General features: G+C 47.9%; 1 protein-coding gene and 2 long non-coding RNA genes across 7 annotated transcripts; 2 read left to right on the top strand and 1 right to left on the bottom strand.

Moving 5' to 3' along the window:
* The first annotated feature begins 172 nt into the window (after window positions 1-172).
* On the top strand, window positions 173-9,266 carry Zfp13 (zinc finger protein 13). 4 transcript variants are annotated; one of them, XM_087570160.1, is made up of 8 exons: window positions 173-573; window positions 851-988; window positions 3,089-3,272; window positions 3,485-3,576; window positions 4,094-4,214; window positions 6,715-6,822; window positions 7,066-8,822; window positions 8,948-9,266. In XM_087570160.1, exons 2-7 carry the CDS (start codon window positions 932-934, stop codon window positions 8,118-8,120), a joined length of 1,617 nt encoding a protein of 538 aa, XP_087426286.1. In that variant the 5' UTR covers window positions 173-573; window positions 851-931; the 3' UTR covers window positions 8,121-8,822; window positions 8,948-9,266.
* Window positions 9,244-10,282, bottom strand: LOC120095040 (uncharacterized). The gene is made up of 2 exons (XR_015631460.1): window positions 9,791-10,282; window positions 9,244-9,407 (listed from the first exon to the last, which is right to left on the bottom strand). It is a non-coding gene; the product is annotated as an uncharacterized LOC120095040 (long non-coding RNA).
* Window positions 9,967-22,281, top strand: LOC148002779 (uncharacterized). 2 transcript variants are annotated; one of them, XR_015631458.1, is made up of 2 exons: window positions 9,967-10,218; window positions 19,818-22,281. It is a non-coding gene; the product is annotated as an uncharacterized LOC148002779 (long non-coding RNA). The 2 variants fall into 2 exon arrangements; XR_015631457.1 differs by lacking the exon at window positions 19,818-22,281 and adding an exon at window positions 12,614-12,742.
* The last annotated feature ends 2,217 nt before the right edge of the window (window positions 22,282-24,498 follow it).

Genomic DNA, 24,498 nt, shown 5'->3' with positions numbered 1-24,498 from the left:
GGGTATAGTAATCACTGAGAGCCAGGACTGTAGATCTGACACTTTCTCCCAAACCAAAAGCAGGTGCAGCCGGGGATACGGACCCCAGAACCGGAACTCTCTAACCTGGGAACCCTGTAAAGCTGCAGCTGAATGGGGGAATGGGATCTGGAAGGGACTTCCTGTTGCCCCTAATCCCAGCCTCCACCGGGCTTCACCACCCGTTCAATTCTGGCTGCAGAGTCTCGTTTCACCCTCGGGAGGGGGCTCCACCCCCGGGGTCTCCTTTGCTTCCACCTTGGTGAGAAGGGGATGCTAGGGAAGGCACCTGGAAATCGGCCCGTGCCGTCAGCTTGCAGAAGGGAACAGGGTCAAAGGTGGAAGGCTGCAGGCTGGCAAGAGATGATGAGGGGGCTGGACCCAGGATTGGGAAGATGAGGATATAGCTCACCCTGACCATGACCAGGATGAACATCCCCAGATGGGAAGCTGCAGCATTGAGAGAACGGCTGGCAGTAGGCAGCTGATTTGTTTCAGGCGAAGCTCTGTCCAGCTGCGGGACACAGCATGCATCAACGCACTGGCGCCTCCTTGGTAGGCTCTTGGCAGAAGTTTCTGCACCTCATGACAGAAACCCTAATTTCCATTCAGCCCTCACTTTCCCTCACTGGCTGCACTGAGATTTGGGGCTCTTGCTTCAGTGACAAAGGGAACAGTACCATTCCTTTCAAAGAAACCAGAACATATTATTCACCACGGGGGGCTCTCTCCATAGGGGCTGGCAGACTTCATAATCACTGTGGTCAGGCATGCGGAGTGCGGGGCACTTCGGAAGTGTTCCGGACATACTGATTTCTTTCCTCTTTTCCAGGATCTTGGCTAAAAACCTGGAGGGGGCTCGATTAACAGGGGAGAGAACCATTTGCTGTTTTTCCTGGCTCAGAAGCGGAAAATGTCTGTAGACAGTCAAAGCATCGCGGCTACCGAGAACAAAGAGAAAACCCATGAGGTATTGTGGGATCCTAGCTAGGGAGGGATGCCTTGAACTGGAGGAGAGGATGTTTTCAAAACCGATATCTGGGCAAAAGGAAGCTTGGGAGTCACTGAGAATGGAGCTTCTAGATTGGCAGGGGTGTGGGAGAAGAGGTGGAATCATGGGAAATAGCTTCCAACCGATCTTTACAGTGTGACTGTTTTTGGGCTGTCCAGTCAGGGGCACAGCACCCACAGAACACAGGGAAGTTCCTACTTCCCACTTTCTTCCTTTTGGGCCACGCCTCCTCATGGTTCACCTCTCCGGGTCCAAGTTCTAAGTTCTAGTTCTGCCTGTAACTGTTGCCTGCCCATGTGTGGCATGTGTGTGCGTGCATGTGCATTTGTATGTGTGTGTGTGCGCATGTGTGTGTATGTGTATTTGTATGTGTGTGTGTGCGCGCATGTGTGTGTGTGTGTGTGTGGATGTGCATTTGTATGTGTGTGCGTGCATGTGCATTTGTGTTTGTGTGTGCACATGGGCATTTGTGTGTGTGTGTGTGTGTGTGTGTGTGTGTGAATGAGAGAGAGAACACAGACTTGTATGGTCCAGAGAGAGCATGACATTCCCTAGAGTTGGAGTTACAGGCTGCTCCAAGCTGTCCCACACAGATCCTGGGAACCTAACTCGGGGCTTCTGCAGCTGGAGTAAGTGCTCTTACTGTTGAAGTATTTTTCCAGTTCTGGTGCCTTTATTTTTTGTTTGTTTTCAGATAGTGCTGGGGATCAGACCTAGTGACCCTGACAAGCACTCTATTACTGAGCTCCTCCTGCCTGTGTGGGGGTGGGGGTGGGAGGGTGGGGCTGGAGGGGGAGAGAGAGGGGGGGGAACACTAAGGGCTACTCTCTGGTTCTCATGCACACTACAAGCAGTCTTCTACTAAGTTACATCTCAAGGTCTCTTTTGGCTTTTTTGTTCTGAAATAGATTTGCTAAGGTTTTTTTTTTTTTTTTTTAATGTGGCCTTGAACTTTCTTAGTAGCCATGGTTGGTCTTGAACAACTTGCTGTCCTTCTGTTTCAGCTTCCCATGTTGGCACTGCCAGACCTGACTGTACCTTCTCTTATCAAGATCACTGGATGTAGGGCTAAAGTTCCAATGATTTAATTCCTTCCTTCCTTCTTTTTTTTTTTTAAAGCATCTTTTTTTTTTTAAGATTTATTCATTTATTATATATAAGTACACTGTAGCTGTCTTCAGACACACCAGAAGAAGGCATCGGATCTCTTTACAGATGGTTGTGAGCCACCATGTGGTTGCTGGGAATTGAACTCAGGACCTCTGGAAGAGCAGTCAGTGCTCTTAACCGCCGAGCCATCTCTCCAGCCCCCTTCCTTTCTTTTTGAGACAGAGTTGTTTTGTTGTTGTTGGGGTTTTTTTTTTTTGTTTTTTGTTTTTTGTTTGTTTTTTTTTTTTTTTGCATAGCCTTGGCTGTCCTAGAACTACCTCTGTAGAACAGGCTGGCCTTGAATTTACAGAGATCTTGAAATCAGAGTGTTGAGATTAAAAGCATGAGCTACCACTACTGGGCTCCAATGATTTAATTTCAAGATTGGCAACTTAATTTTCTCTGTAAAAGATCTTTCTTTAAATCAGGTCGCATTCTTCGTTTTGTTTTGCTTTTAGACAGGGTCTCATGTAGCTTAGAACTGCTTCTGTAGTCAACCAAGGATGACCTTGGTCTCCTGATCTCCCTGCTTCCACCTCCCAGAGGTTGGAATTACGAGCCTGTGCCACTACTCCTGACCTAAAATAAAGTTACATTTATAGCTGACAGAGATTTGGGGGTGGGGTGCATTTAACCCAGTACATTTAATTTTCTCCTATATTAAGAAAGCAGTCTACAGTGCTGTGTGCAGTATGAGGCTTGAGTGGACAGGTGGCAACTGCTTTCAGGGTGTCGTCCCCAGACACTGTGGTGTGGGTTGACATTTTCCATCTCCCACTGCCTGTCCTTGCTAGGGTGAGCCTGGATATGAAGAGAGGCCAGGTTTTTAAGGTGTGCCTTGTGTTTGTATGTGCCTGGGTCTCTCTGCTGGATCTGCAGCCCAATGCTGATAGGGACTGTGATTCCCAGGTTTCAGGTAATGGGCAACCCTGTGGAGACTTGCTCTCTGGGCAGGAGGAGACAGTGCCCTTGGAAGCCTCTCAGGAGTCAACACATGTTAAGGCAGAGCCGTGCTGTGAAAGGGCATCACCGGAGGACAGGACTCCAGGAACACGGGGCTCTAAGGACAAAGCCCCTTTCCTGCCTGGTGGAGGTAAGACAAGTGCTGCTTTCTTGTGGAGGCATCCTGGGGAGGGTTGAGGGTTTTACCAAGGGATGGAGGGGCCAGATTTCTAGCTGCCTCCTGGTAGCTTTAGAGTGAGTGACCCGCTTCTTGGGTTAAATCCAGGGTGAGGTTTGTGGTAGCTGGGGAGCGTCAAGGTCCAGCAGAATGCTGGCTGCTCTGAGGACCCTGTCTTCCTACAGTTCTTCCTTTGCCCTGGATTCCCATACTGTCCCGAGGGGGACGGACCAGAGAGCGACAGGTGGCCGCGGCGCTCCTCACTGCCTGGTCCCAGGTGAGTGACTCCCAAGGGTCTGCAGCTGCCCCAGGACAGGGGCCAGCCTCTTCCCGTCATCACATGCTGCCCTCTTCTGTAGTTGGCTCAGCACATGACTCCAGAAGGCTGCTCCCCCTGTAACGTGGCGTCAGAACCTACTGCCCGTGACTTGCTAAAGTGCTGCCAGGGCCACCCGAGAGGCCTTGCCTGTGCGCGGGGCTCCTAGCAGTCCTGAGCAGCTGATGGAGAAGTGGAGGCAGCAGAGAGACTTCTGTCATTATGAACACCCCTCTGAGGGATGAGCATAGGGTAGAGGCTCTGCGAGGGCCTGACTTTTCACTGTGTACCCGAAAACGCTGCCTTGCTCCTGACCATCCTGGGGTGGTACTTCTGACCAACCATCAAATCCAAGTGATGGGGTTCCTGGTGGGTGGCAGCTTGAAGGCCTGGTCTTGTCACACACCTTGGAGTTGCCATGTTTTTTTTATCATGTCCGCAGCAAACCCTGAATAGTACTGTTGTCATGTTGTCTCAGATGCCGGTGACCTTTGAGGATGTGGCTCTGTACCTCTCCCGGGAGGAGTGGGGAAGACTGGACCACACACAGCAAAATTTCTACAGAGACATACTACAGGGCAAAAATGGGCTGGCTTTGGGTAAGGCTCATCTGCAATGGCTTCCTGTGTCCTCCAGAGTGTTGGAGGCTGCCCCGTCATTGCCTCCCTGCCCACACCTTACCTGCCCCTTTCTCTCTTGTTTATCTGGACAGCACTGCTCTGCAGAACCTTCCACACAGAGGGACATGTTTGCTTCTGTCCTAGGACAGTGACCACAAGCCAGGTGCCTGTTGAGTTCTAGAAAGAAGATATGGGGCTTAACTTTAAACTATGTTTGGTCAACTTAGATTGGAATTTGAATAGCCAGTGTTGGGTGCTGTGGTCACATCTGTAAGCCCAGCAGTAGGGGCAGAGGCAAAGGCTAGGGCACTAATGCTTACACAGGGAGCGCCAGGCCTGCCACAGCCAAGCAGTGAGGCTTTGTCTCAATGGAGATTTATAAAGGAAGAGGCAGCCGTGCAGGTTAGTAGCTGCAGCACTGCCCAGTGTCGGCTTGGAATGTTGTTCCTTCTTTCCCTGCATTCATATCACAGATTATTCACCTCAGCCTCCCAGCTCCAGATGTGTCTGCTCATCTGGAGGCTCCCTGGTCAGATGCGCCATCAGCCGCCCTCCCAGATCCTTGAGGCACTGCAGCTGCTTCCAAGAACCCACAGGACAAGCTTGCTCTCCAGGGTGGGAAGGGCCGTGTCGAAGTCCAAGCTTTTGACCCCTCAGTTTCAAACTGATCTTGACAGAATTTGATGATGCCTTCAGCTGTCCATTGTTATCCACCCACCCATCCATCCATCTATCTGTCCATCCAGCCATCCGTCTATCTGTCCATCCATCCCTCTATCTGTCCATCCATCTTATCTATCCATCTGTCCATCTGTCCATCCGTCTTTCTGTCCATGCATCCATCCACTCATCCATCCGTCCATCCACCCATCCATCCATCTATCTGTCCATCCATCCGTCTATCCATCCATCCATCTATCCATCCATCCACCCATCTATATGTCCATCCATCCATCCATCCATCCATCCATCCATCCATCCATCCATCCATCTATCCATTATTTAAATTTACTAGTTAAGGTGGAATCCCTGAGCCTAAGCAGTGTGTGTGTGTGTGTGTGTGTGTGTGTGTGTGTGTGTGTGTGTGCATGAGAGAGAGAGAGAGAGAGAGAGAGAGAGAGAGAGAGAGAGAGAGAGATTGAGAGAATGCACCAGATGTCAGCCTTGAGTCATGGCTCTCTAAGAGCTGTCCATGTTTTTTGGTTGGTGGTGAATTGTTTTTGTTTTGATTTTTGATTTTTTTGAGACAGGATTGTGGCCCTGGCTATCCTGGAACTCACTTTGTAGACCAGGCTTCAAGCTGCCCCTGCTTCCCAATGCTGGGATTAAAGTTGTGCCAGGTCATTTCGTTTTGCTTGTTTGGTTGGTTTCTGAGACAGGGTCCTTCATTGGTCAGGAGCTCAGCTGTCTGCGCTCGATAGCTGTTGAGCTCCAGGTCCCCACACACCCATCGTTAGGACTACAGACATTGCCATTGTTTTTAATGTGGTTGCTAAGGATGGAGCTTAGATCCTCACAGTGCTTTGTTGACAGGCACTTGAATGACTGTTCTCTTTCCAGCCCCGTGACCATGCCAGTTCTGTTAGTGACGGGTGTGGTGGTCCTGAGACCACCCATACTAGGCACACCAGTACCACATCCAGTACCCCACTCCTGTAATTTCCTTAGGTTTGCTTACCAGCCATTGCTAGCATTTGCCAGGGCTCAAACCAACAAGTCCAAGCAAATCCTGGAGATTAGAGGGAATTTAGCACTCAACTGGGTCATGACCTAGCAAATTCCTTTCCTTCCTTGAGGCATGGGAGCCATAGCTCTCTGCTCTTACTGACCACACAGAACTCCTCAAGGACACAGCACATGAGTCCTGTGGTTGTCAGTGTCCCAGTCTCTCTGCCTAAGAACTGATTCCCCCAAATGCAAGTGCAGGAGTAAGGTGGTTCTCTGTGGTTCTTACTGTTGGGCCCACCGACTGTCCGCCATGATGAGGCTCCTGCTGAGCCCAGCAGTCTCTGCTCCTCACTCTTGAGTTCTGTTATTTGCTCAGGGGAACAGAGATAGGGCCAAACACTGGGAGAGGATGCACTGTCAACACAGGAACTTGTTTATTTTACTTTACTTTTATGTGGTGCTAGGGGATGGGACTCAGGGCCTCTCACATATAGCCCATGTAGCCCAGGCTAGCCTTAAACTCCTGATCTTCCTTCCTCCACCTCCTAAGTGGAATACCAAAATTATGCCACCAAGCCTGGAATCGTTTGAAGTTTGAGTACTAATCTGTTGAGATAGTATCACTATGTGTTAGGCGGGGCTTGAGCTCAGCCTCCCTGGTTTTGCCTTAGGTTTCTAGGTGAAGGGTTTCCCCCCCTTTTGCCTTACAGCGTTGAGTCAGGGTAGAGATGGATCACAATGGGTGGAGTCCAATTGGGGGATGACCCTACTGCTGGGCAGTCCCAGAAGTTCAGCTTTTCTTTCTGGACAGGGTTTCCCTTCAGCAGACCTTTCTGGGTCCCCCAAGTTGAGGGGAAGGGCCAGGCGTCAAGCTCCAGCAGGATCACAGGAGCTGAGGAGAGGAGAGACCTTGGTTCAGGTGAGGGCCTTAGCCAATGTTAAGGTTTGGGGATCCCCTTATGGATATGCATGCAAGGGTCTCCAGACCCCTCTACTGCTAGAGGGTGGCTATTGCCTTGAGGGTCCCCTAGTTTCCCCTTGCCTGTTCCTGTCTCCAAGAATCTAGCTCCTGGTCTTTTTTTTTTAAGCTCTGCCCTCTCATTCTGTGAGCTCTCCAGAAGTTTATCTTCAGCGGCAGCCTTTTTTTTTTTTTTTTTTACAGGAGCTATGGAAATGGGGAAAATGGTGCCAACCCTGGCGGTTGCCACCCTAGAGGACACAAAACCCATAAGGACTAGGGCCAGATGGGCCCCGGGGGAAGACCCGAAGTATGGTCAACAAGTGGCTAGTGGTCCGGCTACAGAGTTGGCCAGAGACACCGGGGAAGCTAGTCAGCTAAAACCAGCCCCATCTGAAGCACATCCTCTCAAGACCCCAGAGTACAGAGGCCCAGAGAAACCCAGTGAGCGGGAGGAGGCCCTGACAAGTGGCGAAGAGAGTCTGGTACCCGACAGCGACACTGGCAAGAAGACATACAAGTGCGAACAGTGCGGCAAGGGCTTCAGTTGGCACTCGCACCTGGTGACACACCGGCGCACGCACACGGGCGAGAAGCCTTATACCTGCACGGACTGCGGCAAGCGCTTCGGCCGAAGCTCACACCTCATCCAGCACCAGATCATCCACACGGGCGAGAAGCCCTATACCTGCCCCTCGTGTTGGAAGAGCTTCAGCCACCACTCCACGTTGATCCAGCACCAGCGCATCCACACCGGTGAGAAGCCCTACGTGTGCGACCGCTGTGCCAAGCGCTTCACCCGCCGCTCGGACCTAGTCACACACCAGGGCACTCACACCGGCGCCAAGCCCCACAAGTGCCCCATTTGCGGCAAGTGCTTCACCCAGAGCTCTGCCCTGGTCACGCATCAGCGCACCCACACTGGCGTCAAGCCCTACCCGTGCCCGGAGTGCGGCAAGTGCTTCAGCCAGCGCTCCAATCTCATCGCACATAATCGCACGCACACGGGCGAGAAGCCCTACCACTGCCTCGACTGTGGCAAGAGCTTCAGCCACAGCTCGCATCTCACTGCTCACCAACGCACCCACCGTGGCGTGCGACCCTACTCCTGCCCACTCTGCGGCAAGAGCTTCAGCCGCCGCTCCAACCTGCACCGGCACGAGAAGATCCACACCACTGGACCCAAGGCTCTGGCCATGCTCATGCTGGGGGCAGCGGCGGCGGGAGCACTTACAGCCCCTCCACCTGCTCCTACTTAAAAGCCTGAGAAAGAGCAGTGAGAACACCCAGGGAAGCTGGGACAGCCCCGCCGATGCCTAGGGCCCTGGGAAGACGCTGGGCCCTAGCGAGTGGGATGATAGACTAGGAGGTGCTACTTCTGGCACCAGGTGGGCATGGTAACGTGGGAGGAGCCAGGGCTAGAAGGGCGGGCACTCTAGCTGCAGATTAAAGGCCTGGATTTCAAGCTGTGCCCTGTGGCTATGTCTGCCTGGTGCTTGAGCTGATCTCTGAGTATCGGGTAGCTCTTGGTTCCACCAGAGGTTATCCTTGTTCAAGTAACCCTGAGTCACCACTGTTGGCCTAGGAAGCCTCTCTTCCCTAACTTTGAATTGGGTCACAGACTCTTTTGTCAGATGTCTGTTCCAGAACATTAGGACCTTTTTTTAAGGCAACAATATTTGAGTCGGGTATAGTGGCACACTCCTTTAATAAAGTGAGTGCAGGACAGCTAGGACTGTTACACAGAGACCCTGCCTCAAAAACCAAATCACAGTTAGTAGTAGTAGTAGTAGTAATAATAATAATAATAATAACAATTATTATTATTATAATTATAATAAAAATAAAAAAATTGTTGTGGTTGTCGTTAGTATCTATACGCGTGTACGGACGTGTCACAGTGCACCTGTTGAGGTCAGAGGACTACTCATAGCATCTATTCTCTACCATGTGGATCCCAGGTATGTAACTCAGGCTGTCCTAGGCGTCTTTACCGACTGAGCCATCTCACCCAGGTCTTGTTTGTGTGAGACCTAGGGTAGCATGAACTGCTATGTAATGGATGCTTTTTGCCTCTCCCTTCTAGGTACTGGGATTACAGGTGAAAGCCGTCCGGCTCAACCTGAGACCAAAAGCTTCTAAGTTCAGGTTTGCCAACCTGAAGTAAGCCAGTTACTTCTGAAACTGTAAAGCAGGAGAAAGGAGTCCCTTCAGTTGGCATGTCCCAGAGGCGCTTGGCACTCCCTGAGCCCTGGACTCTTCTGTGGCTCATAACCACCAGTACCTCCAGTGCCGGGGTTTTGATGATGCTTACCGGTCTCTGCAGGCACCTGCACACGCATGCACACATAATCATCACATATCTCACACATAATCAAAACATTAAAATTTTCTTAAAGATGCTTTATTTGGCTGGGTGGTGATGACGGCACACACCATTTACCAACACTTGGGAGGTAAAAGCAAATGGATCTTTGAGTTCAAGGCCAGCCTTGTCTATAGAGAGAGTTCTAGGACAGCCAGGGTTCCACAGAGAGAGACTCTGTCTGGGGAAAAAAAAAAGTTTCATTTAGACAGGATCTCAAGTATCTGAAGTTGTCCTGGAACTCACTGTCGAGTCAGAGATGACCTTGAACAACTGGTCATCCTGCCTCTGCCTCACAGATGCGAGAACTACAGATATGCGCTACCATGCCTGGCTCGATGGTTATTTCTCAGAAGAGGCCTGAAAGACAGACTGCTCCCCTAGTTTGTTTATGCAGACGACTGTCACTTAGCCAGCAATGGGATCTCTTTGTGTGGCTCAGTGTGAGGGACAGAGGAGGCCTCTCTCCTGAAATGGGCTTCTCTCCCAGAAACTCTTTAATGAAGGTAGGGGCTGCCTGCAAAGCCGTGTTAAGTGCACGGGAACGGACTCACACTGACTCACTTCCACAATGGGTGCTGTTGGCTGTGATTTCAGCTCCTCAGGCTGTGTGGTGGCGCATTTGGATGTGTGGTGACGGCAGAGACAGATTACGCATGAGTACCTTCAGAAGAAACGGGCACCTTTAACAAAGAACAAATACGAGGAAGTGGTAGTGTCGCGTGACGGAAGGAACTGATGATTTGGTGGGTGATGGGGTGCCCTGAAAGGACAGGAAGCCTGAGCCGGGTCTTGATGTCGGGGTGGAGCTTCGGGGGCTCATGGACCGCTGCTGAACGCCTGGTTTACTAGTGTGATTTTGAGAGCGAACAGGTTTTCTTCTGAGTTTCCTGCTCACGGTTCGGGTGAAAGCTGTCTTTGTCCTGCGGAGGTGGAAACATGGACACTGCTCTGGCCAAGAACAGCTCCCCAGAATTTTCCGCTGGCAACAGGTCAGGAGTCTGAGGGTGCTTTTTCCACACCAGGGGCCCTGCCCTCCGCTGTCTTTAGTTGGTCGGTTGCCAGGGAGACGGGCACGAGAAAAACCAGCCAATCACCGCCGACCCAGCAACTTTTCCTTTTCCTTACTCCCGCTACCACCACCACCACCCCCGCCCCCCCTCACAAAGCTGCGCTGTGGTCCAGACAACAGTTCTAGGCTACGTAGTTCAGAACTCGTCCGGTTTTCGGTTCTTCAGGGTGATAAGCAGACGAACCACTGACTCCCTCCAGCGCCACTAGCTAGGGCTCTTAGCCCTGTACCCCTGGCTGGCCCCCATGTAGAGACCAGGCTGGACTAGAATTTCTGCCTTTTACGTGCTGGGATTACAGGTGTGTGCTACTACACCTGTATGTAAATATATTCAGGTATGTTTTAAATTTTGCCTTCAAATGGTTTGCACATTTCGGTGCAGGACGTGTATATTCATATTAGAGGTGGCATATTCTTTAGAAAAAACCCAGCTGATTATAGAAATATACATTTACTTGCCAGGCAGTGGTGGTACACGCCTTTAATGCCGGCGCTTGGAGGCAGAGTCAGGCAGATCTCTGAGTTTGAGGCCAGTTTAGGCAACAGAGCAAGTTCCACAACAGCTAGACAGCTAGGGCTACACAGAGAAACTGTCTCGAAAAAGAAATATATATATATATTCCAAGTGTGATCTTTTCCTCTTTTTCTTTCCTTCCTTTCTTCCTTCCCTCCTTTCCTTCTTCCTTCTTGTAATGATGATTGATGATGATGATGATGATTTTTTTTTTTTGGAGACAGGATTTCTCTACATAGTCCTGACTGCCCTGGAACTTACTATGTAAACCAGGCTGGCCTTGAACTCACAAATATCAGCCTGCTTTTGCCTACCAAGTGTTGGGAGTAAAGGCAGCATTTGTTATGCGGAGCACTTCCAAAGTTGACAGACTTCTTGCTTGTGATTGATCATGAATGAGTCTGCCGACATCTGTCTTCGTTTTCAATTAAGCTGTGAGTTATACTCTACAAGCTCCTCCGCTCATGCATGCGTTCTTGAGAGACTGTCCTAGCCTTAGTCAGACAGGTACCGTGTCCATAAACTTGCCATGTAAGCATTTGTGGCATTGTTTATCTTCCTGGAATTGGTCTTGCTTTGTGTTGCTGAAGACACAGAGAAAATACACTCGCTCCCTGACGTAGTATTGACCAGCGGCCCTTCCATACCTATCTGCCTTTCCTATAGTCATCCTCACCCCCCAGTTGTGGTTCCCACGTTGCTCTACCACTGAGCAAATCCCCAAACCCTGCAATTTTCTTTCTTGTGCGCATGATTACTTGCCTTTATGTAAGTCTGCGCCACGTGCGTGCCTGATACTGACGGAGGCCAGGAGAGGGCGCCAGAGCCCTGGAACTGGAGCTACAGACAGTTGTTAGCCGCTAGTGGGCGCTGAAAATTGATCCTAGATCCTCTGGAAAATCGACTAGTGCTCTAATGGCTGAGCTGTCTCTCTAGCCGTGGAAGCGCTTGCTCTATCTCTGTACAGATATACACAGTAACACACTGAAATAGAACGGAACCTATCTACTTTGGGCAGAGTCACCTTAAGGGAAGGCACTGGTACACTAATCAACGGATGGCTTCAAAACCAACTCATAGGTGATGCCAAGTAAGAGGAGTGTGCATTCCTTTAAATATAGCTATGGGTAAATACTAAAGTGACACACACCTTTAATCCCGACACTCATGGGGCTGAGGTAATTGCAGATCCGTGAATTCCAGGTCAGCCGGTTTACATAGCAAGCTGCAGGCCATCCAGGACTACACAGAAGGTTCCATCTAAAAAAGAAAAAGAAAGAAAAGAAATAATTCGAAACCTTAAACAAACAATCACAAGAACAAACCCAAAACCTTGCCACTCAAATCAAGTACACATTGGCTTGACCTTGGCTCTCTGGCTGAAGTCTGGATTGCTGGGGGTTGCCCCGGTGTTCTTTGTATTTTGATGTTAATTTTGCTTCCCCTGGAGGGGCTGCCTGGGATGTGGAGTGAATCAGGTGACTTCATCGGAAACTCTCCCCATTTTAACTTGAAAAATAAAGGCTAGAGCTCGTGATTGGGCAGCGGAAGGGAAGGGAAGGTAGAGCTGAAAAGTTTTAGAGAGAAGGGAGGAGAGAGAAGGGGAAAGGAAGGACTGAGAAAGGAAGAGGAGGAGGAGGAGAGGGAAGAGAAGGAAAATGGAGCAGAAGCACGTGGCCCAGAGAAACCGCAAGTGATAAGGGATCCCATAGCTGGGAATGGAGAGGTGTAGTGGTGGATCTGCCCAATCTAGGTGCACAGCTTGTGTTCATATTAACTGAGTTGTATCTTCTTTGCACAGGCTTATTTGGGTTGGAGTGTTTGCAGCAACAGTGGATCATCATTGTGTTAGCTGAAAGCATCCGGTGGATGTCCCTAATTTCTTCTGATTGCATATGCATGGCACAGATAAAGGGTCTTTCAGTGGTTATGGTATTTTTTGCCTGCGTGTGCATGTGCGTTGTTCGTGTGTGTGTGTGTGTGTGTGTGTGTGTGTGTGTGTGTGTGAGAGAGAGAGAGAGAGAGAGAGAGAGAGAAAGAGAGAGAGTGTTCATGCCAGAGGTCAACCCCTCAGATGTAATCTTTTTGAGATAGAATCTCTCACTGGGACTGGAGCGTGCTGTGTCCCAGCTTTGTGGACTGAGTTGTCTCTCCAACCCTGAATCTTGGTTAATGTGGCTCACTTTCTTGTGAACCACCCGAGCCTCCTTGAGGCAGAGACCTACTGTGATATTATTGTACTTTATTTTATCTCCAGGCACCTGAGTTGTATTTGTTCAAGGTGAATGATTCCAGAGAAGAGGTAATTACAATCTCTTCTGGCCCGGATCCTTATTTGTTTAAACAGTGTTCACTGAGGTGGATGGCCAATGAGGCCAAGTCATGGAACCTCAGAACCTGGGTGCAGAGAATCTGGAACCTCCGGAACGAAGTCGGCCAGGAGAGGCCGGTACCAAGCCTCCACCCGCCTCAAGGAGTCTCCTGCAGAATTGCTAGTCACCCTGACCTGGCTTCTGTTTTGTTTTGAGACAAGGTTTCTCTTGTGTAGTCCTGGCTATCTTAGAGCTGGATCCGTAGAGCAGGCTGGCTTTGAACTCACAGAGATCCATCTACCTCTGCCTCCTAAGTGCTGGGATTAAGGGCATACACCACCACCTGACTGACTTTGTTTTTATAATTTTTATTTCCTGTGCATCTTTTTGTCTTTGTCTCACTCCCTAAGTATGTGGCTCAGAGGACAACTTACCAGAATTACTTTTCTCCTCCCACCATGTGGGTTCTGGGGATGGAACAAAGGTGTCTTTACCTGGAAAGCCATCTCACAGGTCCCTTCTTTGCTCTGGAAGTTTTACCCTCCCAGTCCCTCTGTGGCAGATAATGAAGGACAGGCTGCAGGGCTTTATACTCTGCTCCTCAGGTCCTCACTGTGGACAGGCAGACTCTTCTCATCACAACTTCTTAGTTTACTTGCCCTGGAGACTCCATCTGCAGTGCAGGGCTGTGTGAGGATTAAAAAAGATCATGTCTTTGCCTGCCAGCAAGTAAACAATACAGGTATCCGGTTGTGATTCTGCAACAGACTCTGAAAACCAGGTAGACAGAAGGTCAGCGCCAGCTTCTTTTGATTCTCTGCCTCTGGCCTATGTTAAGGTTAGATTCTGTCAAGGAGAAAGCGGGGAGGGTGTTTAATGGAAGTTGGACTTTTTGAATTCCAAAAGGCTGTCTCAGAACTTAGAACCTGTCACTGGCAGTGTTCAACCAGACCACAGCACTGTGTGACGTCCTTTGTTTTCTTCTCAAAACCCTGATTTAAAAAAAAAAAGGGCTCCCAAAATCGAATAAGTCAGACGACACAAGATCTGTAGGAGAGAGTTATGTCTCACCATCTATGCAGCCCTGAAGCTTGTAAGATGCTGGCCCCGGCGCTGTGGGAGAGCGTGACCAACACTGCCACCTTGTGGCCGCGGCCGGAGGAGCTGGTAGGACCAGCCCAAGCCATTCTGGCTTCTTGGAGTTGCGCCTCTTTATTTCAGTGCCTCTTGAGCCCTCCTGCACGCACCCCGACGCCCTCCCTTTGTTTTGCTACTGTAGATGGTGTGGTCTCGTCCATGGGCGGAGGGTGTGTGTGTGTGTGTGTGTGGGTGTTGCTCACTGTTATAAGAGTGAGTTCTTTGCATTTTATTTCTTTAGATCGATGGAAAACAAAAGAAAGAGGACTAACAATACTTTTTGAGCAGCCGATGTTTTATGTGGCCTCTGCAAAAAGTCCTAAGGGGTGAGGTTTGCCTCTTAAAAACTGAGACAGGGGAGATGAAGGATGGATGTGTGGATCCAGAGGGGCCGGCAGCTGGCAGGAGGGAGGGAGCTTTGTGCTGGATTTGGAAGGAATACCGGAAGCTTTGAAGGGTGGTGTGGAAGTGAGCAGTGGAAGGGTTTAGAGCAATAAATCTTACTGGGAGCCTGTGAGGGTTCTACGGATGTAGTATGGACCTCTGGATGTGGAGGGAGTGGGTGATTCAGAACACCCCTCAACTGGTTGGACAGGGAAGAGCTAGGATGACCAAACAGTAGGCTTCTGGCTGCACTCAGCCTAGAGGACTGAGCTAGACTCCCCAGACATTTAGAACTAGATGGGAGGCAACTGCCGCAGGTCTGCTGGAGAAGCTAGTTAGAAACGTAGAGTGGCTGAACCTAGCTGGAGGGGCTTTAAAGGACTCCGCTGAATGTTGGGGACATGAGCCTTTGTGCCTCCTTAGACTGCCAGAGTTGTCCAGGGATCCCCCAACCCCAGAAGCTGCACTAGGGTTTCATAGCATCTTGGGCCTGTCCCAGTTTGGGATTCAAAAGTTCGCCTATTCCTCCTGGGACTTTTGTTGGAGAGACAGGCTCACCAGCATGAGGTCACTCCTTCCTTCCCCCTACGCTTTCCCACGCCCTAGTCTTGGAAGATCCGACCTATGGCTCTCCTTAAAGCAGTGACAGAGACCAAAACAACAGAGTGGGGGTTCATGGCAAGCCTTGGGGCAGAGGCTGAGCAGGTGCTGGCTGCCTCCCATCTGGTGGCGGTCCTGTACATGTGTGCCTCCCACAGTACACAAGAGACTGCGGGCAGCACCTGGGCTTCGCTTGTGAGGCTGCGTCATTTACTTGGGTATCTGTTTTGTGGGATAAACAACTATTCTCTCTTATCAACCCAGTTTCTACTGTCACTGAAACTGAGCTCACACAGGGCCATTTGCTGGTGAGAGCAGGGGCAGGGAGTAGGAGTGAGTAAGTCCTGCTTGGAATCAGGGAGAAGAACCTAAGTGAGGATGCGATGCGAAACCTGCCTGGATACCGGTATCTTCTTTCAAGCTGATATTGGGGTAGTTCGGGTTACAGGAAACAATCGTAGACTCTCTACCTCTGGAGAACCAGAGTGCTGAGGCTCTGCACAAACGGCCTAAGAACAAAGACCCCGGAACTCTTTGAGGAAGGTAGCTAGGATTCAAGTCATACAAGTCACAACTCTCACGATTACATCACGGGTCGGGCTTGGAGGACATGCGGAATAAAGAACTTCTCCACAGAACACATGAGAAGCCCGGCTCCCCTGAACCACTCTGGGTGTGTTCCCATCCTGAGTTGTCCGTCCTTCTGACACACAAGGGACATTTTCTTAACTTTATTCATTATCTATCTGTCTATTTATGTAAATATATGCCTGAACTCACATATGTATATAACACACACACACACACACACACACACACACACACACACACACACATAAACAGAGAGAGAGACTAAAACATTTCACTGCAAGCACTTTTTATTTGGAAGCTTGCACATAAATTATCAATTCAAAAGAAATTTTCAAAAGATGGGCTGGCAAGGCGGCTTAGCAGGTAAAGGCACTTGTCCATCACACTAGCCCCAGGGCCCACATAATGATAGGAGAGAATTGACTCAAAAAATTCTCTGACCTCTGTGCACATTCCCCAAAGAAATGTAAAATCTGAAACAAGCAAGCAAGCATGCGAAACCCCCACCAAAAAACCCCAAAAACTAGCTTTTAAGGCTCCAACTGCAGCTGGAGAAATGGCGCATCAGCAAAGACTAAAGCCTACACCATTCCCTCCTCTCTGTTTTTCTGTCTCTCTGCCTGCCTGCCCCCCTCCCCCCTCTTTCTCTCCTCTCTGCCTTCCAGAATGGTAGACCAGGACCTAAGATCTCAGCTACTGCTCCAGCCCCATGCCTGCCGGCTGGTTTGCTGCTACACTTCCTGCCATAGTTACTATGACTGAGACTGTGAACCTCACATCAATGCTGTCTTTTATAAATTTCCCTTGTCATGGTGCCTTTTTAAAAAGCGTATCTTATGTATACTGGGGATTTGACTGCATGTGTCTGTGAGAGGGCGTTGGATCCCTTGGAACAGGGGCTACAGACAGTTGCAAGCTGCCACATGGGTGGTGGAAATGAAGCCCGAATCCTCTGGAAGAGCACCCTGTGCTCTGAACAGCTGAGCCAGCTCCCCAGCCCCTAGTGTTTTGGCACAACAATAGAAAAATCAAGTACCGGGGCTGGAGAGATGGCTCAGTGGTTAAGAGCACCGACTGCTCTTCCTGAGGTCCTAAGTTCAAATCCCAGCAACCACATGGTGGCTTACAACCATCTGTAATAAGATCTGATGCCCTCTTCTGGTGTGTCTGAGGACAGCTACAGTGTACTCATATACAATAAAATAAAATCTTTAAAAAAAAAAATCAAGTACCTAAGACACTTGGTTACATAGCAAATTTTAGGCCAGCTTGGGCTACGGGAGACTCTGTCTCAAAGATTCCCAAAACCACGCAACCGGGGCTGGAGAACTGACAGTTCTGAGGGCTTCCAGAGGACCTAAGTTGGGCAGCTTACAACCATCTGTAAATCCCAGGAGCGGGAGATTCATTGCTCTCTCTTGCTCCTTGAATACCACATACAGCGAATGTAGCAGACATACACATATAAGTCTTTAAACACAGAAACCAAAAAGCAAAAGTTCCAACAAAACAAAACAAAAGGATGTTGGTTACCAGACAGGACCACAGAGGCCAGAATTTAACCATGGTTCGTTTCATTTCAACTTGACACAAGCTTGAGTGATTTTGGAAGAGTGAACCTAAACTGAGAAAATGCCCCCCCATCAGACTGGTCTATGATACATTCTTGGATTGAAGCTTTATATGGAGGGGCACACCTCACTGTGGGCAGTGCCACCCCTGCCTGGTGGTCCTGGGTGCTATGATGAAACAGTGCTGACACAGCCTTGCCCCTAAAATGGTTATCAAACCAGTCTTTGGCAAGAGCAGTGGGCTGTAACAAAGAAAAATTGCAGGCACCTGGACAATTGGTACAAGAACAGCCGGAGGCTCAGCGGATAGAGGAGTCTCCCAGCCCATGGAGTTCCCCTGTGTTTGTTGCAAGAAGAAATCAGGGGCTGGAGAGATGGCTCAGTGGTTAAGAGCACTGACTGCTCTTCCAGAGGTCCTGAGTTCAATTCCCAGCAACCACATGGTGGCTCACAACCGTCTGTAATGAGATCTGGTGCCCTCTTCTGGTGTGTCTGAAGAGAGCAACAGTGTACTCATGTACATAAAATAAATAATCTTAAAAAAAATCAGGAAAATGGAGGATAGTAACAGACTTAAGAGTAATCAATAAGGGGGTTGGGGATTTAGCTCAGTGGTAGAGCGTTTGCCTAGCAAGCGAAAGGCCCTGGGTTCGGTCCCCAGCTCTGAAAAAGAAAAAAAAAAAGAGTAATCAATAAGGTAATTCAACCAGTGGGTCCTTTGCAGCCTGGACTTCCTCTACCTACCATCTTTGTTACCAAGGTCATGGCCTATAATAATAATTGACTTAATAATAATAATTGAGACTACTTTTTCTCAATACCCTTGCATGAGAAAGATAGGGAAAGCTTTGCTTTCTCGGACGTACTTTGACTAATAGTCATCCACTGAAGAGATACCAGTGGAAGGTTCTTCCACAGGGGATGTTAAACAGACCAACTTTGTCAGTATTTTGTGCAACAGACATTAAAATTATTTGTAAGCAAGTTCCTCAATCTATAATTTATCATTATATGGACAACATTCTGTTGGCTGATCCTGACAAAGATACTTTAAAGAATATGCTTAACGTGACACAAAGAATTCTGCCATGATGGGGGGGTTACAGATTACTAATGATTGTCAAAAATCATTGGGAGAATTGACTGAGGCCTACAATTGGACGAAGTACATATAAGATACGTACATTGTCTCAAACATTGCGAGGAGACTGTAGGGGATGGTTCTGATGCTTTGGTCAGGAATCTGTGTGTGAGCACTGAAGGTCCTGTTCCCCAATTGATTCTTGACCAATCAATAAAGACGCCAGCAGCTAACAGCTGGGTGGAAGAGGTGAGACTTCCAGGTTCCCGCAGGCAGGCTAGGAGACACAGGAGGAGGAAAGGGAGGAACAGAGAGTCACCAGCCATGTGAGATTCCGGGTAGAGTGGCCATTGGTCACTTCCTCAGGCAGGAGATTAGAAATGCAACTAAGCTGAGGGCAGATTTAGAGTGTAGAGCAAGGAGTAAAGGAAAAGTCAGGCTAGCCCTGGGAGGTTTAGAAGAGCCCAGCAGCTGGGCCATAAGGCAGGGTAAAGATGAGCTGTGTGTGTGTGTGTGTGTGTGTGTGTGTGTGTGTGTGTGTGTGTGTGTGTGTGTTTTATCTGGGGATCCAAGGGAACCAGGCAGTCTAAGATATCTGACAGCTGAAGCAGAAAAAGTGTTAACTCTTGTAGAACAAAGACTGCAAGAGGCATACATGGATAGAACTAATCCTCAACTTGGCTGTATTCTGGTCATTTTACCCTTGACTCATTCTCCTACTGGGCTCATTATGTAAAGGGAAGATAGTATTATGGGATGAATTTTTTTAGCTAATAAACAAAGTAAAAAAATCAAAGATATATATAGAAAAGATTCCTGAATTAATTATAAGTTGGCGGGAACAGATCCAGCTGAAATTATTGGACCTCCTACAAATGCCGAGATTATGTCATTATGGGTGATTAATGAGAATTGACAAAAAGCTTGTAGTAACTTCTTGTGTGAAATTAATAACAAATATCAGAAAAGCAAACATATACAGTTTATATAAACAAAGAACCAGTTGGATTCTTCCACGTACAGTAAAGAGAACACCAATTCCAGAGGCACTGACATTTTATATGGATGCAAACCAGATGGAGATGGCAGGTTATAAGTCAGATAAGAGAAGCAAGGTGGTCAGAAGTCTGTATACATCGATTCATGAATTAGAACTGTATGCGATCCTTAGGGTATTACTAGATTCTCTTGAATCTATTAATAAAATTATAGAGACTGCTGAACTTGAACCTGATAACTCAGAATTAACTATGCTATGTATACAATTACAAGAGGTCATCAGAAGTAGAAATTATTGATTATATATTACTCATATTTGGTCTCCTACAGGTTTGCTCGGTCCATCAGCCTAAGGAAATGATGAAATCGACCAATTACTAATAGGAAATATGTCAGAAGCTTTAAAATTTCATGAGAAACATCATGTTAATGGGAAAGGTTTAAAGAAAAAAATTCCCATTGCTCGGCGACAAGCCAAAAATAATAAAAAAGTGCCTTACATGTTCTCTCTACAACCAAACTCCATTACCTGTGGGTAGTAACCCTAGGGGCACCAAAAGAAATGACATCTGGCAGTGGATGTTTTCCATTTCCCAGAATTTGGAAAGCAAAGATATATACACCATGCATACCATTGACCCATTCTCGGGGTTTCAATGGGCAACTGCTTTAAGTTCTGAAAGGCTGACTGTGCAATTACACACTTACTGGAAATAATGGCAGGGTTGGGGATTTAGCTCAGTGGTAGAGCGCTGGCCCTGGGTTCGGTCCCCAGCTCTGAAAAAAAGAAAAAAAAAAAAGAAATAATGGCAATTATGGGTCAGCTGCACCAATTAAAACTGAGAGTGCTCCCGCGTACGTATCCGATAAGATGAAGCAGTTCTCTGCAACCGTAAGATATAGCACGATACCACACAATCCCACAGGACAAGCCGAAAGAGCCAATCACACCTTAAAAGAGATGCTGAGTAAACAAAAAGAGAGAATGAAAACCGCCAGGGACAGACTAACACTCAACTTTCTTACTGTTGGCGAGAAAGGGAGCTACAGCCGCTGAGAGACACTGCGTTATCAAAAAACTGAGCAACCGGTCCAACCAATATACTATAAGGATGTGTTGACATTAGAATGGAGACCTGCAATGGTTTTTAAGATGGGGACGTGGTTTATGCTTATGTATGTACAGGGAATGAAAAAAAAATGTCAATACCAAGAAAACTTACAAGGATTAGATCGGACCAACAAAACTTATAAAAATCAGATCTGACCAGGGAAAACCTCTTATCACCGGAGACAAGGATGTCTCCACAAAGCAAACAGCCCAAATAATTCTCAGACTGTCTCAATTACTGACTTCTTCAGAAAACGCATGCAAATCAACTTCAAAGGGCTGGGCCAGGTGATCCGTCATGAAGAGCCGGACAGACAGACAATGCAGAGACTGAGTAATAAAGGCTGCACTTAGCTTTTTTCGGACTAACCATTTTCTGGATAATTTTGCTTGCTTTACGTGCTATGATTGCTGTCATCTAGGGTTTTAGGTTGTTTTGCTTAATTATTGTTTATTGATAAAAATGTAAGTTTTTGTTTAATTAGTGTATATTAGAATTATTCTATGTTGATATTAATAGAAATTTAAGTTATTTTTCTTTAATTAGTGTATATTGATAGAAATTTAAGGTTGTTTTACTAGACTATTGTTTCACTATATTGTACATAAGCCACTTATTTAAAATGTGATGGTTCTTATAATTATTTCTAGTGCGTATAGACTGCTAATGTTAGCGAAGCGGACAATTCTTAGACAGAAAGGGGGATATGAAGTGGAAACTTAAGGATTCTTTGGAAAGCCAGTTGGATGACGTTTCACTGGGGCAAACTCACGAAGGAACGTTTCACTGACGCAGACGCAGGAGCTCGGATGTTCTGCTAAAGCAGCACGGGGCAGGACGAGTGAGGAAGGATTCTTTGCTAAGGACTCGCATGTGTTGCTCCACCTTGCACTGTGTAGTTGAGCTGCATTTGTCAGGACTCCAGAGAGAGAAATGCATCAGACAACGTCTGGTGGTGTGCTGCAGTTTCTTGCTGCTTCCGAAGACTGGGGTTCATTGGATGCACATGCTGAGGCAAAACCCACGTTGAGAAAAGTCACATGGAGGACACATGATGTTTGGAGGGTATAAATAGGACTTTGTGGAGTGACAGAAGCAGAACTTGGCTTGCTGTACAGCCAGTTGTGCCATGCTTGTGGGTGTCTCATCTTTGCTGATCTTCACATCCCTGAGAGAGGCACAGCCGAGAACTTCTCCTGGTGTTCTGTTGGTCTCTCCTGGAGCTGAAGCCGAGGCCTGGCTGTCTCTGCTAGGTCGTGTCACTGCTGCTGCTGACCTGACACTACAGAAATGGAGCTGGTGTATCTGTGAGGTGTTTGCGAGTGGATCGAGCTGCCGCTGCCTGCTCACCTGTGAACTGAACTGCCAATTTCCAGACAGCACAGACGGAAGTTGTTCCAAAGGACCTCTCTAAACAGGTCCATTCCACCTCCCCCCAGCCCAGTATTCTCTCTTTTTCAACTACCTCTGGTGGGTAGTGGGCTAAAGGGAGGTTAAAATGTTTAAGAACCATCATAAAAAAATAAGGTTTGAAAACATTTAAAGTTACAAAGCAGTACCGGTCCATGGCCTCTGCATCAGTGTCTGACTCCAGGTCTGTTACGGAGTTTCTGCCCTGATTTCCCTCAGCAATGGAATGTGGCCTGAGAATTCTAAGCTGAAATAAACTCTTTCCTCCCTAAGTCATTTCTGGTCATGGTGTTTCATCACAGAAATAGAAACCTTAACTAAGATATTGTTTAGTGTGAATAGTTTGAATTTACCAAGTTGAAATAGTGTACTGGAATAGTCAGACATCAAGGTAAAGACAGCTCCCCCCATTGTCCTAGATGTCCTGGAACTCACTCTGTAGACCAGAGTGGCCTCAAACTCAAACGCCACCTGCTTCTGCCTATGCCACCACCTCCTGCCCTAAAACATTCATGTCATTTTAAGTTCTTATTTTTTTTTCTTTTTTTTTCGGAGTTGGGGACTGAACCCAGGGCCTTGTGCTTGCTAGGCAAGCGCTCTACCACTGAGCTAAATCCCCAACCCCATTTACATCATTTTAATGAACTATTTATCCATTTAAAGATGGTGAAGAGGCTCTGCTCGTTACTTCCCTGCTGTGGTTTTCTTCTCTGTACAGACAGAATCATACTATCGTGTGTGTGTCTGGCTCTGAGGAGAGAGTCTACACAGAACGCCTTAAATGACGCTAGGCAGAGAGAACATGCTCAGTGAACATGGGTGTGTTGCATTGCTTCTCTCCACCTTAAACGTGTAGGAAGACCTTCAAAACTTAGAGGTTTCTCGTTCAAGAATACACATGTGAGCCATGGAAGTAGTAGATATTGGATAACTGGTGCTGCCTCACCGGTGGGCTTAGCCCATTAGGGTAAACTTTTCCTGTTCTGTACTACACTAAACCCAGAGAGAAAGAACCACATAGTAAGATCAAACAAACAAACGGAGAATGATGAGAAAAAGACATCCAGTATTGACCTTACACACACACACACACACACACACACACACACACGTGTGCACACACACGCAAGCACATGCATACACTTGAATAAGTATGCACACTTACTACTCCCACCCCACATGTACAAAAGGCTTCCACAAGAGACAACCAGAGTGTGTCTCCCAGCACCCACATGGTGGCTCACAACCATCTATAACTCCAGGGAATCAAATGCCCTTTTCTGACCCCCAGAGGCACCATGGATGAATGCTCTGTGTGTGTGTGTGTGTGTGTGTATACACACACACATACATGCAGGTGAAATACTCATAATTTTTTTAAAGAAAAAAACCAACACATTGTGACAGACTACAGCTTCCACAGTGCGATTCGTTGTTGTTGTTGTTGTTTGTGTGTTTTATTTCGGGGGGAGGTTGCAAAGGGAAGGGCAGATATGAGGAGCTGGGGAGATCAATAGGTCTGGGGTGCATGACGTGAATAACAGCCTTCACTACTCCAAGTAGGCAAGAACTCAGGAGTTTCACTTGAACTAATACAGCAACACCAGGAAAGGCAACACAAGAATCTCCCGGCCTGCTGTGTGTCCGGTAGACCTGCTTATATACCCTGGGAAGGGGTGTTTGGACAACTGCAGCCTTGCCTTTTAGCAATCAATTACAGGAGAAGGAAATGTACCCTCTGTAGTCTACCTGGACATCGCTTCAGGGTAGCTAGAATCCAGAGGCTTGTGACAGCAAGAACTGATGCCTATCTCAAAACAGCCCTGGTTGAAGCTGCAGGGATAATCAGGTTTGATCAACGTGTAGTTTTCTCAAGGTGTCCACTGAGTGTTTCAGATAGCCAGTGCTGACACGAGGTCAATCCGGCTGGCTGTTTGACTAACAGTTCTTTTGCTCAAGGCAGCAAGGGAAGCAAGGAAAGTCCAACAGTTGCCTACGGAGTCAAATTGCCCCTTTCTGTTTTTTGTCTATTTGTAGGAAAATAAACTTCAAGGATATTTACAACATAAAGGTAATTTACCGTTAACACCAATAGTGACTTTAACAAGTTGCAACAATGCTTAACACATGCTCTGGGTAAAGGGGCGTCTCCTGCTCAGTGTCGCTAGGCAGCAGGACTCCTGTTCCTCAGCTCAGTACAGATGGAATTGCTGGTCAGGAGATACTGCACATGATGGAGGATCCGCTCTAATTAGACCGCACTTTTCGGGAAGCTCCTAGATCTCCCAAGGACCTGACTTAGGTGTAGAACGACCCAGAAGGCAAAAATGAGACTTCTTCCAAATCTCTAGCTGTAGAGTGTCAGATTGGCTACAGGAGAGAATTCTCCCTGTTCATTGGCTACCCATCTGGGACAAACGGCATTCTGGATACGAGCTCCAAGTGCTTATCCCGGCGCATGCGCCAGCTGGTTTCCCAGCGACCCCCGC

This window comes from Rattus norvegicus, chromosome 10, assembly GCF_021556685.1.
Source record: "Rattus norvegicus strain SHRSP/BbbUtx chromosome 10, alternate assembly SHRSP_T2T, whole genome shotgun sequence".
Lineage (NCBI taxonomy): Eukaryota > Metazoa > Chordata > Mammalia > Rodentia > Muridae > Rattus > Rattus norvegicus.
This window is presented reverse-complemented; position numbering and strand designations above follow the sequence as displayed.